Source organism: Silurus aristotelis (assembly GCF_946808225.1).
Source record: "Silurus aristotelis genome assembly, chromosome: 23".
NCBI classification, from domain to species: Eukaryota; Metazoa; Chordata; class Actinopteri; order Siluriformes; family Siluridae; genus Silurus; species Silurus aristotelis.
This window is the reverse complement of record NC_139596.1, coordinates 13,338,090-13,352,197: the sequence shown is the minus strand read 5'-3', so window position 1 is coordinate 13,352,197 and position 14,108 is coordinate 13,338,090. Positions and strand designations below refer to the sequence as shown.

Here is a 14,108-nt window from a genome sequence, read left to right as displayed (position 1 = left end):
TTTTTCAATGATTAATAAGCTCAAACAGTAAGGCTCTGGTTTATTGATCAGAAGGTCAGCAATTCCCAGCACCAACAAGTCGCCACTGCTGGGGCCCTTCAGAAAGGCCCTTGACTCTATCTGATGTATCATGTCTAACCCTATGCTCTGACCCCAAAATTGTAATTTTGCTTGTTTGTAAAAGTAAAAGTCTGTTGGATAAAGGTACTCCAATTTGTTGTATCCTAGCACTATGTTCTTACTGTCTTTTCTGAATTCGGTCCTTCGGTTTGTACAGCTCTCAGCTTCTCATCTGTACATGCTGCTTAAGCAGATCTTATAGCTTCCAAAATATAATAACATCCTGCTTGCCATTTTTTATCTTGTCAGGGAACAAGCCAAGTTTGACCTGTTGATCTGTCTACACCTCATTTCTCATTAATATGATTTGGTAAGTTGCTTCAAGATGAGTTCTTATCAGAGGTGGCAAAAGTAAACACATTCTTCACTTAAGTAAAAGTACAGATACTCATGTTTTTAAATACTCGATCAAACGTTGAAGTTCTGACTCCACTTTTTTACTTAAGTTGAAATAAAGACGTTTGGGCTTTGACATGTACTTAAGTACATTTACATTAACGTTTGCAGCATTTAGCAGACACCCTTATCCAGAGCGACGTACAAAAGTGCTTTGAGTCTCTAGCAATGAATAAATCTACACTGGTACACAAGATTACAAACTTAATGTAAATATAACTCTTGAATTCTACAAGGCAAACTTGGAAAGTGCGAATTTAAGTGTTTCAGGAAGAGGTAGGTGTTCAATCGTCACCATAAGTAGCCATTACTACTATCTGTTTTAGTGTCACGCTTGTAACTAAACATCACGTTATATTAATTTTAGGGCTGTTAAAATAATTGTAATAAAAATGTAAATATTTAATATTTATGATTGCCATGAGTTAACTCAACTAATCACAACTTAATCGCACATTTTTATCTGTTCTAAATGTACCTTAAATTGATACTTTTCACGTTTTTGATACTGTAATCAACATGGGCATGGACAAATATGGATGCTTTAAGAAAATGTATGTTTATTATTAGTGAAACCAAACTCAACATAGAGCATCAAGAGAAAATATTCTTGTAAAGGTTTTGAAGTAATTATGGTGTTTTAAATTACATAAATTGTCAGGACACCAAACGGAACCTGTGCTGTGTTTCCACACGGACGGTTAATGAGGTGATACCGGAGGAACTGTACCTCTTCTAACTTTCATACGGATTACATAATCAGAGAATATTTGTAAATTTGTTTATTTAAGTAGACATTTTAGGCTTTCTATTTATATATTTATTATGTCTGTGAGGGTTGTTTTATTTATGTCTCTGTGAAGAGCGATGACAGAGGCAGAGATGGCAGAAAGCACCCCATGTCTGTTTTCTTTATTTTACAAAAGCACAGCATTTTGTTGTTATTATGATTTTTACAGATAAAAATAGACTCTTTACAGATTCAAATGATGTATTGCTCTTATCTGTACGATCGAAAAAGGAGGAAAAATTGCTACAAAACCGTTGCGTTTGACGATACCAGAGGGTTAATTGCCGGATGTGCGCAGTTTAGCAAATCTAAAATGTTTATTTTAACTCATATCTTGTAAATTTACATGGGATTTACATCAACGACCAATCGAATTATCTGTGCAACTAGTCAAAGTTAGGAAAATGTCTCATTTCCTTGACACACCCATCATTGAGGACATTAAATGCAGTTAGAAGGTCCTGTCCCCTGGGGAAGTATATGGACTGACTTCCGTAGTGGAACAATACCAGTTTAATATGCATGAAAGAATAATTCAAAAGGAGAAGAGCTTAATTTCCCTGAAGAGACTTTTCTTTACAAAAATTATTTGTAAACTGTATGAATGAGAAACACACATTGTGATGAAATGAAAACCTTCAGTAAGGTGAATGGTGCTTGTATACACCAGGGAAATAATCAACACACTAATGAGGAGTTAGTGAGTATGGCGAAGACATCTGCAATAAACTGTTTATCATGTTCTCAACACATTGCATAGTTTTGAATCATTAATCCAAACATGTTGACGTATCCTTTCCTCTTCTCTTTTAATTTGCCGTGTAATACCATGTAGTGTAAGTGGTTGTCAAGTATACAGCCACACCCACACCCACTGACTGCAGTAGCTAAGAGATCAGATTAAACAACAGTCAGGGTCATGCATGGGACAAAAAAGGGACAGAATTTGCAGGCAAGTGCTGGACTTTGTGTAAAAATACGGTATATTTCATGTATCAAAATGTCTTAAAATTCACAGAGGTCTATATTTTAATATATTTTTTAATAGTATAGTAAAGAATAAGAATAAATCCACAATATAGTCACAAAAGGTTTTTGTTATTCACAGAGAACCTTGATGCCTAAATTCTTTGGAGATTTAAACTGAGACAGCACTATGACCATAACAACTGTTGGTCAATTAAAGTTATCATAAAGGTCTATTTATTTTTTTTGAAACACCTGTGATTTCTGGGCAACATAAATATTTTTCTGATACTTGTATATAAGCTATAATATTGAGTCTGCTTAACAGGTCTCTCAGCCAAAGCTATTGCTCTCAATATTTACCCCTTATTGCTTTAAGTATGTTTGAAAACATCCAGATTCTTTACTTTATTGTGATCTGAATTCTTGTTTTTTAAATGTGTTCATTAATATTTTTTTTTATTTATTCTTTCTGAATAAAATATACAATTGAAATATTCTTGAACTGTACAGTATTTGTAGGACTGTTGTGTGATGGAGCTAATGCGTCAGTGCTTAAAAATATAATTTTAGTTATAATTACTTATAATTGATGAATATTTTTATGCACTTAGGATTTGGAATAAAAGAGTTTTGAAGATACACCTTATTGAAAAGTTTGCAGACACCTGACCATAACATTGGTATGTGCTTTTTCAACATCCCATTCAACATTAAGTCCCCATTTACTCTTATAATAATCTCCTCTTCTGGGAAGATGTTCCACTAGATTTTAGACTGTGCTTGTGGAGATTTGTGCCTCATTCAGCCACAAGGGGTGTTCGTATAGGCAGGTACTGATGTAGGTGAGGTGAGGAGGTCTGGTGTGCAGCCAGCATTCCAGTTCATCCCAAAGGTGTTTAATAGGATTACGCAGGCAACTCAAGATCTTCCACTCCAACACATGTAAACCATATCTTCATATAGCTTGTTTGTGCACAAAGCCATTGTCATGCTGGAAGAGGTTTGAGACTCCTAGTTCAAGTGAAGGGAAGATTAATGCTACCACATCCCAAAACATCATATACAATTGTGTTTCTCCATTTTTGCAGTGACAGTTTGGGAAAGAACTGCATATGATTGGAAAAGCCAGGTGTCCTAATACTATTATCTACTAAATTATATCTGCAAACATATACTGTTCAAAAGATATAAAGACGCCTAGGTATAAAGCTAGTTATAAAGGGTCGCCAAACTTGGAAAAAAAAACAAAAAAACATTCAATGCAATATATATATACAGTATATTTTAATAATATATTAGCATTCAATATTTAACCTTGTTTTGTCCTAAAAGTATATAAATGTATGTAAAGACATTCTGAAGCATGTTGAAACTATTTTGCATTATAAAAACTTTCTATGCTTACGTTTTCAGCTTTAATTGTTTACCTTGGCACATATTGGCTGCAGGATTTCCTAATATGCAGATTAAACTACTATTTTACTGCTGTGCAATTACTTGGAATAATAAATTATACATAAAGTCTTTAACAATCATTGTATAGCACCACTATAAAGAGGATGCAAAGAAACACCAGGATTAGGGTGCTAATAAAACCTTGCCTGGCTCTAGTGCTCCGATAGTGATTATGTTGCAACCCAAGTTTAATCCATGGCATTTGAGTTATTTGATTAGGCCGTTATTTAAAGAAGCACTAACACATTAAGATCATCAGCATGACACCATGACAGCAGCTAATCAATGACTCATGTGATTCGTGGAGGTCCGCAGGGGTTGCTCACAGATTTAAGTGAGTTTAATGGAAACATAACGCTTTGTGCATCTCTGCCTATTAAGATGTTTAGACGAGGCTGCCGGGCTCTCTAATTGTAACTATTAACATATGTGTGGCAGCCTGGAAACCAATTTCATGTTATTGTTAATGAGTTTTGTGAACAAGCAAACTTAAAAATATTGAAATTGTATATTTATCAGCAACTTTATACAATAAAAAAAGAAACCTGGGAATGATTGCAGTTCTCAGATCTGTATGTAAAGGGCTTTTCTAGGCCAACATACATTAGGTAGGCTACCAATAAAAAATCACCCAAATATAAGTATCTCATAATAATATCTTATTAAACACTGCCATAAATGTTGTACTAATTTTTGCATTCATAAAAAAACACTCATTTACTCTATATGTATATTATGCACACAATAAAACAGTAAAATTCAAATGCTATACACATATACATAATGTTTAATATATTGACCTAATATTAGTATTTTAAAATTATCTATCAATTTATCTATCTATCTACATTAAGCGTCCACAATGAAAGTAAACGACAACATAAAAAGTCCCTTCCATGACAGTAACGCGTATTATTAACGATTGTTAATGCTCCATTATACATTAGAAAAGTATATTTTGCTTGTTCACAAGGCCCAGCATAAATGGAGGTGAGCAGACCAGAACAAACCCTGGCCACTTTGCTAGAGAAGGCCTTCAGGATCAAAGAGGATGTGGTCAAGAGTCTTCATGCTACCCAAGGATCTGTTTTGATGGAGGCATCTGCAAGGAAACTTCTAGAAAACCACATAAATATAATTACAAATATTGTCAAACAGCTCAGCAAGGACATTCAGGTACACCAGTATCTACTGACAATGAATACGAGGTTACATTCAATCAATGTATCACTTCAATTTCAATTTAAATATTGTAAATTGTATACAAATGTACGTAAAGTGAATGCAAAAAAAAAAGTGAAATTAGTTCCAAACCAATTAATTTTGTCATATTGACTTTTGTAACTATTTATATCCAGGTACTTACTTAATAGTAATAATAACTCGACTGATACTCATAGGTGATGGAGACTCAGATTGTTCAGAGGGACAGTATAACATCAGGAACAACTTTTGCAGTTCAAAGCCTGGATCACAAGAACTTGGCTGTGGTTGGAGATCTTCGGGGTAGAGTGGCCAGGTATCAATAAGGAAAATGTCATACGCAACACTTATGGACAGTTCACACATATAGACTTAGATGGACACCTAACAATTAAAGCTATTTGTGTTTATCAATCATCCCAACCCAAAATATAAGCATTACCCTAGAGATGGTACCCACTTTGCTGATATAATAGTCTGTTCCTTTTCCACCCTGGCAAACCAAGTCTTCAACGACGTTGCTTTGTGCACAGGGGTATTGTCAATCTAACAGGTTTAGGCTATACATCTTAGTCCTATTGAGGAAAAATCTTAACATATAGCTTGCAAAGATATTGTAGACAATTATGTGCTTACAACTTCCCATATGTGGGTGTGATGATCAGGTGCCAACATACTTTTATCCATATAACATCCATGCGCACATTTTGTCCACATCTTTCTCAGAGTACTAAGGACTAGTTGTAAAAGCATGTTCCATTACAGAATATTGAGAAGCAAAGTGCCTTTTATCTCTTGCATGGCAATGAATAATTTGTCCTGTTTATCTGTAAATATTTAAGTTTCTGTTCTACCTGAACACTTAAAACCTTCAAAACCCACAATGGGGCACTGAATGAAAACTCTCAAAGCACTGAAGGCAAACGTTTTGATGACTGGAATTGATATTTAGTTATGTTTTGCCATAGACCTGCAAAAGCAGCCAGTTAGACCTACAGACCTAAAACATACCAGAAAATCTTTTTTAGGAGTAACATATGTAGTCAAATATACTGTACTTTTCTGGATAAGAGACCAAACACCTACAACTACAGTGTTGCATTAGGAGGTGCGATGCCAGAATAATTATCTACATAAAAAAAATCCCTAGACATTGGAAAGGCTGAAATGACGACTAGCACAGAAGCATTGCTTATGGAAGTAAAATTACAAGCACTCAGCCCAAGATCAATTGAAATATAGCTGTAATATATCTGGCAAAAACCAAGATGCCAAATGTGCATAGAAACCTCTGAGATTCGGCACATAGCAGCAGGGCTATAAAATCCATTCAGGAACTGTATCAGGTATCAGGAATTCTATTCTGCTAGGAAGCCATAGTGCAGTAATAGTGAGTTATTCAAATGGATTTGATGTTGAAAAAGTCAGGGAATTTACATGGCATGTAAAAATAGGGAATTGCTTTTTACATCTTAAAATAAGCAAACCACATTAGGTACAAATCTGATTTTAAACTCCAGGCTGCAATGCTTATATAGAGTATATTAAAGATCACCCTACACTATTGACGAGACAGTATGCACACACATTCACACTTTTATTCACACCTAAGGGCAATGCAAAGCAAATCCATATTCCCAAAGGCATATTTTTGATAAATGACAGGGCTTCTCTTGAAGCAATCATATATATTGCTGTTTTTGTGCTGCTAGGTGTGATGCCACAATAGCTAAGCTCTCTGCAGATATCGGGGCAGGAGGACAGGAAATCCTGAAGCTCCAGCAGGAAGTCACAGAAATGCGTTCTGAAATCGAGCTTAGACTCAGAGACTTAGAGCACAAGGTGAGAAATCACGAATGCATAATCGTTATTTTTTATTTTTGCATATAGCAAACACAGCTGTAAATGCAGCCAGAGTATCTAAAAGTGAGGTAAAACATACTTAATATCACTCAGTAAAATGTCTGTAGAGTAAAAGAGCTTACACAGTTTGCACAGATGCCCAAAGTTTAAATGTTTAACGACTGCATAAAATACATTAACAAAAAGAAATAACTAAAACAAACAAAATGAACTATTTTTCTTAGATTTATTTTCTTATTTCTCCACTGATGTACACGTCAACAGAGATAAGAGATTTCATCAGCAGTCCTGTCTTAAATGACTGGTAATGCAAGGCTAGGTCTTTTGTTTTTGCAGGGTTTATAAACACCACTGCTGTTTTGTGTTTTTTTTTCTTCACACCCGCACAATGGTTCTGTCATCAACTGCTGCTGTTTTTCTTGACCAGAAGTGGTTTCATTCTTTTGCAGTACATTCTAAATTATAGTTCTAGCTATACCCTAATCTTGTGGAAAAATTAAGATTTCCATTCCTTTTCTCAGCTTAAAAATGGCATGGTTTTCTACAAAAGACAGCTCTTTGGTCTTCATGTTGGTTTATCCTTTTCAGGAATAAATCCAGTATTCACAGTTGAGACCTGGAGCTCAAAACATTCAGAGTTCTTGACTGTTTGAACAAACAGTCTAAAAGGGCAAACCTGGGACCAAGAAACACCTGTCAATCACATGCTTCAGTATTTTGCCACACAAACGGTGGCATGTTTTAAATAACAAATAAATAGAAATAAGAGCAAACAAAAGCAAAAATTCTGATTCATGTCATATTCTTCTAATAAACTCAACCCAAAATGTATTCAGTGTTTAGCTAAAACATAAACAGACATGCTATTCCAATACTTTTACTACATACAAAATGCTGCATTCTAACAGAGCCCTTTGGTGGCTTGGGCCCCCTGTGTGACTGTTACTCCTGCCTCATATAACTGGCTAGAAACAAGTCACAAGTATGGTATGTGATTTTTTGAGCATTGCATTCCACATTTTGTCCCAATTTGCTCTTATAATTCTCTCCAGTCTTCTGGGAAGATGTTACACTAGATACTGTAGTGGGCTTATGGATATTTGTGTTCATCAGCCACAAGGGTATAATGAAAGGCAGGCACTGATGTAGGTGAGGAGACCTGGGGTGCAGTCAGCGTTACAATTCATCCCAAAGGTGTTCAGTAGGGATGAGATCAGAGCTCTATAGCAGGCCACTTAAGATCTTCCACTCCAAAGCATGTAAACCACATCTTCAAGGAGCTCACTATGCACAGGGGCATTGACATGATGGAACAGGTTTTGGGTTTCCAAGTTCAAGTGAATGCAAAATTCTGTTTTAGCGCATCTAAAGACGTCCTGTAAAATTGAATGCCTCCAGCGTTGTGGTAACAGTTTGGAAAAGAACCACATATAGCAGATAAGGTCTGGTGTCCTAATACTTTTGGAAGTATAGTGTATATTTGAGTTGTTAAACCCCCTTAGCCTTTAAGACATGCTATAGCTTATTTCTTTTGCAGAATTGCTCTTTCCTCTTTTAAATAAGCTCAGTTGAAAGCTTAGTGACAAACAGTAAATCACTATGATGTAAATACATTAAATCAAGGGAGAGCATTTCCAAGTGCCATAAAGTTAACTGAAAAAGAAAGGGAATCAAATTAGTGAAAGCCAGAAACAATCACACACAATGTCTAAACAGACAAATCGAAAGAGCTGTAACATCTCTAGAAAGATATTTAATTCAGTTTCAAGTAGATTAATCAGCTTGATGTGTTTAGTTAAGTCTTTCAGGGACGGATTTTGTAAATCGTACTAGAGGTATATGCAAGATTATTTTTAATCTTGCACCCACCAGCACCCAAAAAAAAAAAATCCTGTCAAATAAATCTTGTTCCTGTAGACATCTAAATAAATCCAATCCTATTGTTGTTTTTGTGATTGCTTGCTTTATTTTCTCATCAAATTAATCATTAAATAAAAAGTATATCAGTGATTTAAAACCACAGTGATTACCAGCCTGGATTAAAGAGAATGACTGCTGTAAATCGCTCATACAACATCACGTCAGCACCCAATCTACTCCCACATTAATCAACATGGCTTTTCTTTACTATCATGCTCGTTGCTGCTGACATGAGAGTAACATGTGAGAGTAAAAACTGCCTGCATCCTCAAATTCTTTGTTCTGAGGGATACCATTCTTATTGCTCACTTTTATTCTGCTAGTGTCATAAGCTTTAATTTGCAAAACAACGTTCTGCTTTAGGGCATAGTCTTATTCATTTTCATTGCCAATTTGGAATAAAGGGGCGCCACATGATGACCTTTTCATAATCCATTCGTAAATACCAGATTTGTCTGGCATCTTCTTTATTAGATTTTGGAGTCTCTTAGACGATTGGGGACATCACATTCAGAACAGATTGTGTCCCAGAAGAATAGTACCGCAGACCTACAAAGAGACATCCAGCAGCTTGAAATGAGGTAAGGCTTTATTTAATCACAGAACAGTCTCGAGTTCACTTCTGAATTATTTGCACATTCGAAATAAAGATAGAGATGTATTCATATTGTGTATTAATATTGTTTATTTAATAGCATCTAAAGGGATTGAGTCGCATGCTTATAGTGGTTGAGGTCTTTTAATTTTTCAATTGAATTCAGACCAGTTTTTTTCAAGTCAGTCATTTCTTTTGTGTAGCACTTTTAACAATGAACATTGTCTCAATGCAGCTTTACAGAAAAGATTTATTGAAAATATAATTCTAAGTTCGGGGGAGTGGTGGCTCCAGCGGTTAAGGCGCTGGGTTGCCGATCGGAAGGTCTGGGGTTCAAGCCCCGGTATCGCCAAGCTGCCACTCTTGGGCCCTTGAGCAAGGCCCTTAACCCTCTATGCTCCGGGGGTCCCTTACGAGGGAAATATCAAGGTCCGTGACGTCGGCGTGACGTGGGGCCGCCTTCCCGTGGGCTCACCACCTGCAGGAGGGACCGTAAGGGACGGTGCTGTGAGGATTGGGCAGCAGTCGAAGGCGGGGGCCTGCTTAGACTGCTGCCCCCGCGACCCGAATTACGGATAAGCAGGAGAAAATTAATGAATAAATGATGAATAATTCTAAGTTAATAAATGGATCCCAATCCCATCTCTAATTAGTAAGCCAGAGGTGACAGTGGCATGGCATAAAACTCCCGAAAACAATATGAGTAGGAAACCTTGAGAGGAACCAGACACAAAAGGGAACTCATCGAATAGTGCAATTACAAATAATTATTATTTATGATTTTGGAGTCTAAAATCAAGATAAAGTCAAGATATTACCTGTTTTTTTAATGAAAGATGTGTTTTTATGGATTGTGTTCAATTGTATGTAAATCTCATAATTGAAATAATGTAATAAATTAAACTTTTAAATATTTGTTTAGACACATCTTCAGCATTACTGAGGTCAGGCATTTATGTTGGGTGAGGAGGCCTGAGGTACAGTCAGCATTCATGTTTATCCTACTTGTGTGGTCTGGCCTCTGTGCAGGCCATTTGAGAAATTGTCATGCTTAAACAAGTTTGCACTTCATAGCTAAAGGAAAGAAAAAAGGCAAAATTATAATTGCAAAATATGTAAAGACATTCTGCACAATTGTGCGTGTCCAGCTTTGCGGCAGCAGTTTGGAAAAGGCTTGGTCTGATGGTGAGGTGTCCGCAAATTTTTGGCCCTAGAGTGAATTTATCCTCTGCTACTCAAAGGGAGATTTAAATAAACTTGAATAATATTGGTATCCAAAGGACAGTGTCTGAGTTCAAATAAGTTCTCAGGATTCAGCGCATTAACAAGGACTTACATTAGCAAGATGTGTGACTCAGAAAAGCTTGTGGTAATTTTAAGATAGTATCTGCACTCAGGGAAAACAGACTGATTTAAAGACTAATAAAACACGGTTGTATTTAAAATGAGCCCCAGGTTAACCACTGATTTGAAAATGACCAGAAGTGATATCAGGGGGAAGCATTTTAATATTTCACCCTTTTTTAACTTTGAGTATTAACATAGTATTTCTACTATGTGCAGTTCTTCTAAAATAGTTGTAAGGTTTTGTCAAAGGAAAATATATCTGTGTGAGATATACTGTTGTGGTTTTATAGGACATCCAGTGGACTGAAAAAACTGGAAGAGGAAACAGCCAGGATCAGGAGATGGACAGAAGAGCAGCTGAGCAACACAGAACAAACACAAACAAAAACTACGCAACAGCTTCACACACTGCTGCAGGACAGAATGGTAAATAATGTGTGTTAGTGATCTCAAATCTAATATTTATCAGTAGTTTAACAGTAAGATTCTTACTGTGGAGCAATGCATTGTATCACAACGAATATAGGACAACTATTATAATATTATTTTTTTTTAAAACATGATCATCTGTTTCTTAGTTTAATTAGTCTATTTAGACTGGACAGTATATTTTGAGACTAATTAGATTCTAGAAATTTTTAAATGGTTAAATAATGATAAAAAAATAAATAATCCATGCTCCTTTTAGTAAAATCTGTGATTGTATTGAGGTGTAAAGAGTACCTGAAAATCATACTTGAGTAAAAGTTTAGATTACCGCAAACGTATTTCATTACAATTTTGTCAAATGTCAACAGTTCCGATATGACCTGAGTAAAAGTTTTAAAGTATCTAATTTGAACAGTACTTGAGTATTTTACTCATATTGAACAAATTGTGTGTGTGTGTGTGTGTGTGTGTGTGTGCGTGTGTGTGTGTGTGAAGGTGGAAGTAGAGGGGAAGCTGAAAGGACAAGTAGATCTCATTTCTGCTCACCTGGGCCGTGTGGAGAAGCAGTTGGAAAAGGAACGCTCCATAGATCGGGCAAAAAAAGCAGAGAGTAAAATTAATAGCAGAATTCAGGCTCTGGAGAAGAGTTTTCAAGCTGAACTGGAACAAATGAGGACGGAGTATCAATCAGGTGAGTCAGGTGATCTGGAACAGTGCAATGAGTACCGGTACTCATTATTTAAAACAGTTTGACATTGGTTGTAGTATTTAACCGAATTTATAAAATTCACTTAAATTATCTAAATATGACATTAATTATCCAGTATCTTGCTTAACGTGAAATGTAACTTGGTCGAAAGCTCCTTTCAGAGAGGTCCAGGAATTTAAATACAGAACTCATTGTTATGGATTTCTGACTTACATGGGGCACACCAAGCCAATTCAGACAGGTGTTTAATTTCACTGGGTGAATACATTATTTAGTCCACCAGCAGTTTTTACAGAGGGTTCAATCCAGAAGTGCATTGCTAATCAGTTTTGTGTACAATTTGAAAGTAAGGCCGATGTCTATATAAATATCAAATTGCCACACAGGATATTGGATTGTTTCCACTACATGTAGCTGACTATTCACTAGTCATTTCCAGATCATTCACTTCAAGTGGTAGTAACTACAGCTGTAGTATTTCCCTAGAAAATGTGGAAAATACGGCATATACGAACATTGGACATGAAAAAAAAATTTTAAAAACGCCAGGCCACTTCAGTAAATATAAGCAGGCACAAAGAGCTTGATAAATAATAATTCAGCCAGCAGCAGCAAAAGGCTCTCACTCAATCTCACTGCTGAAGCAGGCTTGGGGAGAGTAATGCATTATAGATAAGACCTCCAGACACCAGACACACACTGACACACAAGCAGTTTTAGAACTGTTTTAGAAGAGGGCTCTTAGCACTTTGTGTATATATGTGATATGTGTGTGTGTGTGTGTGTGTGTGTGTGTGTGTGTGTGTGTGTGTGTGTGTGTGACGTGAAAAAACAGGTTTCCAATCAGTCCACGACGCCATCGCTTCCCTGAGACACATTAGTGAAGCCAAGGCCAAACTAGACAAAGGAGAACTGAAGGAAGACATCAGGCAGATTCAGAGAATGATGGTGGGACAGTCAGAGGCCTAAACTACACACATTATAAGAGATGATGAAGAGAAATTAAGGCAGGATCTACATTGACAACACTCCTAATGACTTTTTAATGAATGCTCATTAGTTTGATAATGGATAGTGCCCTAATACACTATACTGCCAAAAGTATTGGGTCGCCTGACCTTTCCTGCTATATGTGGTTCTTTTCCAAACTGCTACCACAAAGCTGGAGGCACGTACGTACAGGACATCTAAAGATGTGCTATAATAAAATTATTGCATTCACTTGAACTTGATAACTCAAAAACTGTTCCAGCATGGCAGTGCCCCTGTGCACAAAGTGAGCTCCTTGAACATATGGAACAAATGCTTTGGAGTGGAAGATCTTGAGTGGCCTGCTATAGAGATCTAATCTCATCCCTACTGAACACCTTTGGGATGAATGTGAATGCTAACTGCACCCCAGGTCTCCTTACCTACATCAGTACCTGACTTTCATAATACCCTTGTGGCTGATGAACACAAATATCCATAAGCACATTCCAGTAAAACATGAACAGAATCTAGTTCTAGAACACCAACAGAATCTAGTGAAACATCTTCCCAGAAGACTAGAGGGTATTCTAAGAGCAAATTGGGACTAAATGTGGAATGCAATGCTCAAAAATCACATATTTATGACCGACCAGGTGGCCCAATACTTTTGGTAATACAGTGTATTCTACATGTAATTTTATTCTCAGTCTGATTTAGGTAGAATATAAGACGTTATGCTGGACAGCATTTACGCTGTAACCATTCAAAGCTGAATATTTTTCTATAACAGAATGCCCAGAATCGTTTCACTTGCCAAAGTTTAATTATTTATTATTAAATGACACATAATACATTTTGCCTGAGTGTATGGTTAAAGTTGTGGAACCTCTGCAAGCATGCTATGCTATGTTATGTTGTTACAAAAAAAAAATCTCTTTATAAGACAAAAAAAACACAGCTTGTCATGTCATTATCAGTTATTCTGCTTTTGTCTTTAGTAAATAAAATCCCTCTTAAATCTTTAGATTATTTCCGATTTATCAGTGTATATATTCATTTTTAATTAAATCCACAAGTTTGCTGTCAAAAATTCAAACTTGCTAGCTTCACTGTGGTGTGTCTTATATAAAACACATTTTGTTCCCTCTTTGTACATTTAAATATTCGGCAAATATGTCATTACAGTTTTTCTTGGGGCAATTTTTGATCCACAACAGACAAACCGGTTGTTCAAATGTTTTGCATTAAATAAATAAGGGAATTTGAATGTTCTAAGTCATATTTACAGCACTTTAATTGCAGGTAGATAATAATGTTATGATGATTTGTGAGCTTGAAAA

General features: G+C 36.1%; 1 protein-coding gene across 1 annotated transcript; it reads left to right on the top strand.

Moving 5' to 3' along the window:
• Nucleotides 1–4,709: 4,709 nt before the first annotated feature.
• fam81b (family with sequence similarity 81 member B) lies at nt 4,710–13,681 on the top strand. Its single transcript, XM_083526745.1, has 8 exons — nt 4,710–4,906; nt 5,131–5,249; nt 6,646–6,775; nt 9,191–9,297; nt 10,949–11,084; nt 11,583–11,778; nt 12,632–13,277; nt 13,317–13,681. Exons 1-7 carry the CDS (start codon nt 4,715–4,717, stop codon nt 12,763–12,765), a joined length of 1,014 nt encoding a protein of 337 aa, XP_083382871.1. The 5' UTR covers nt 4,710–4,714; the 3' UTR covers nt 12,766–13,277; nt 13,317–13,681.
• The last annotated feature ends 427 nt before the right edge of the window (nt 13,682–14,108 follow it).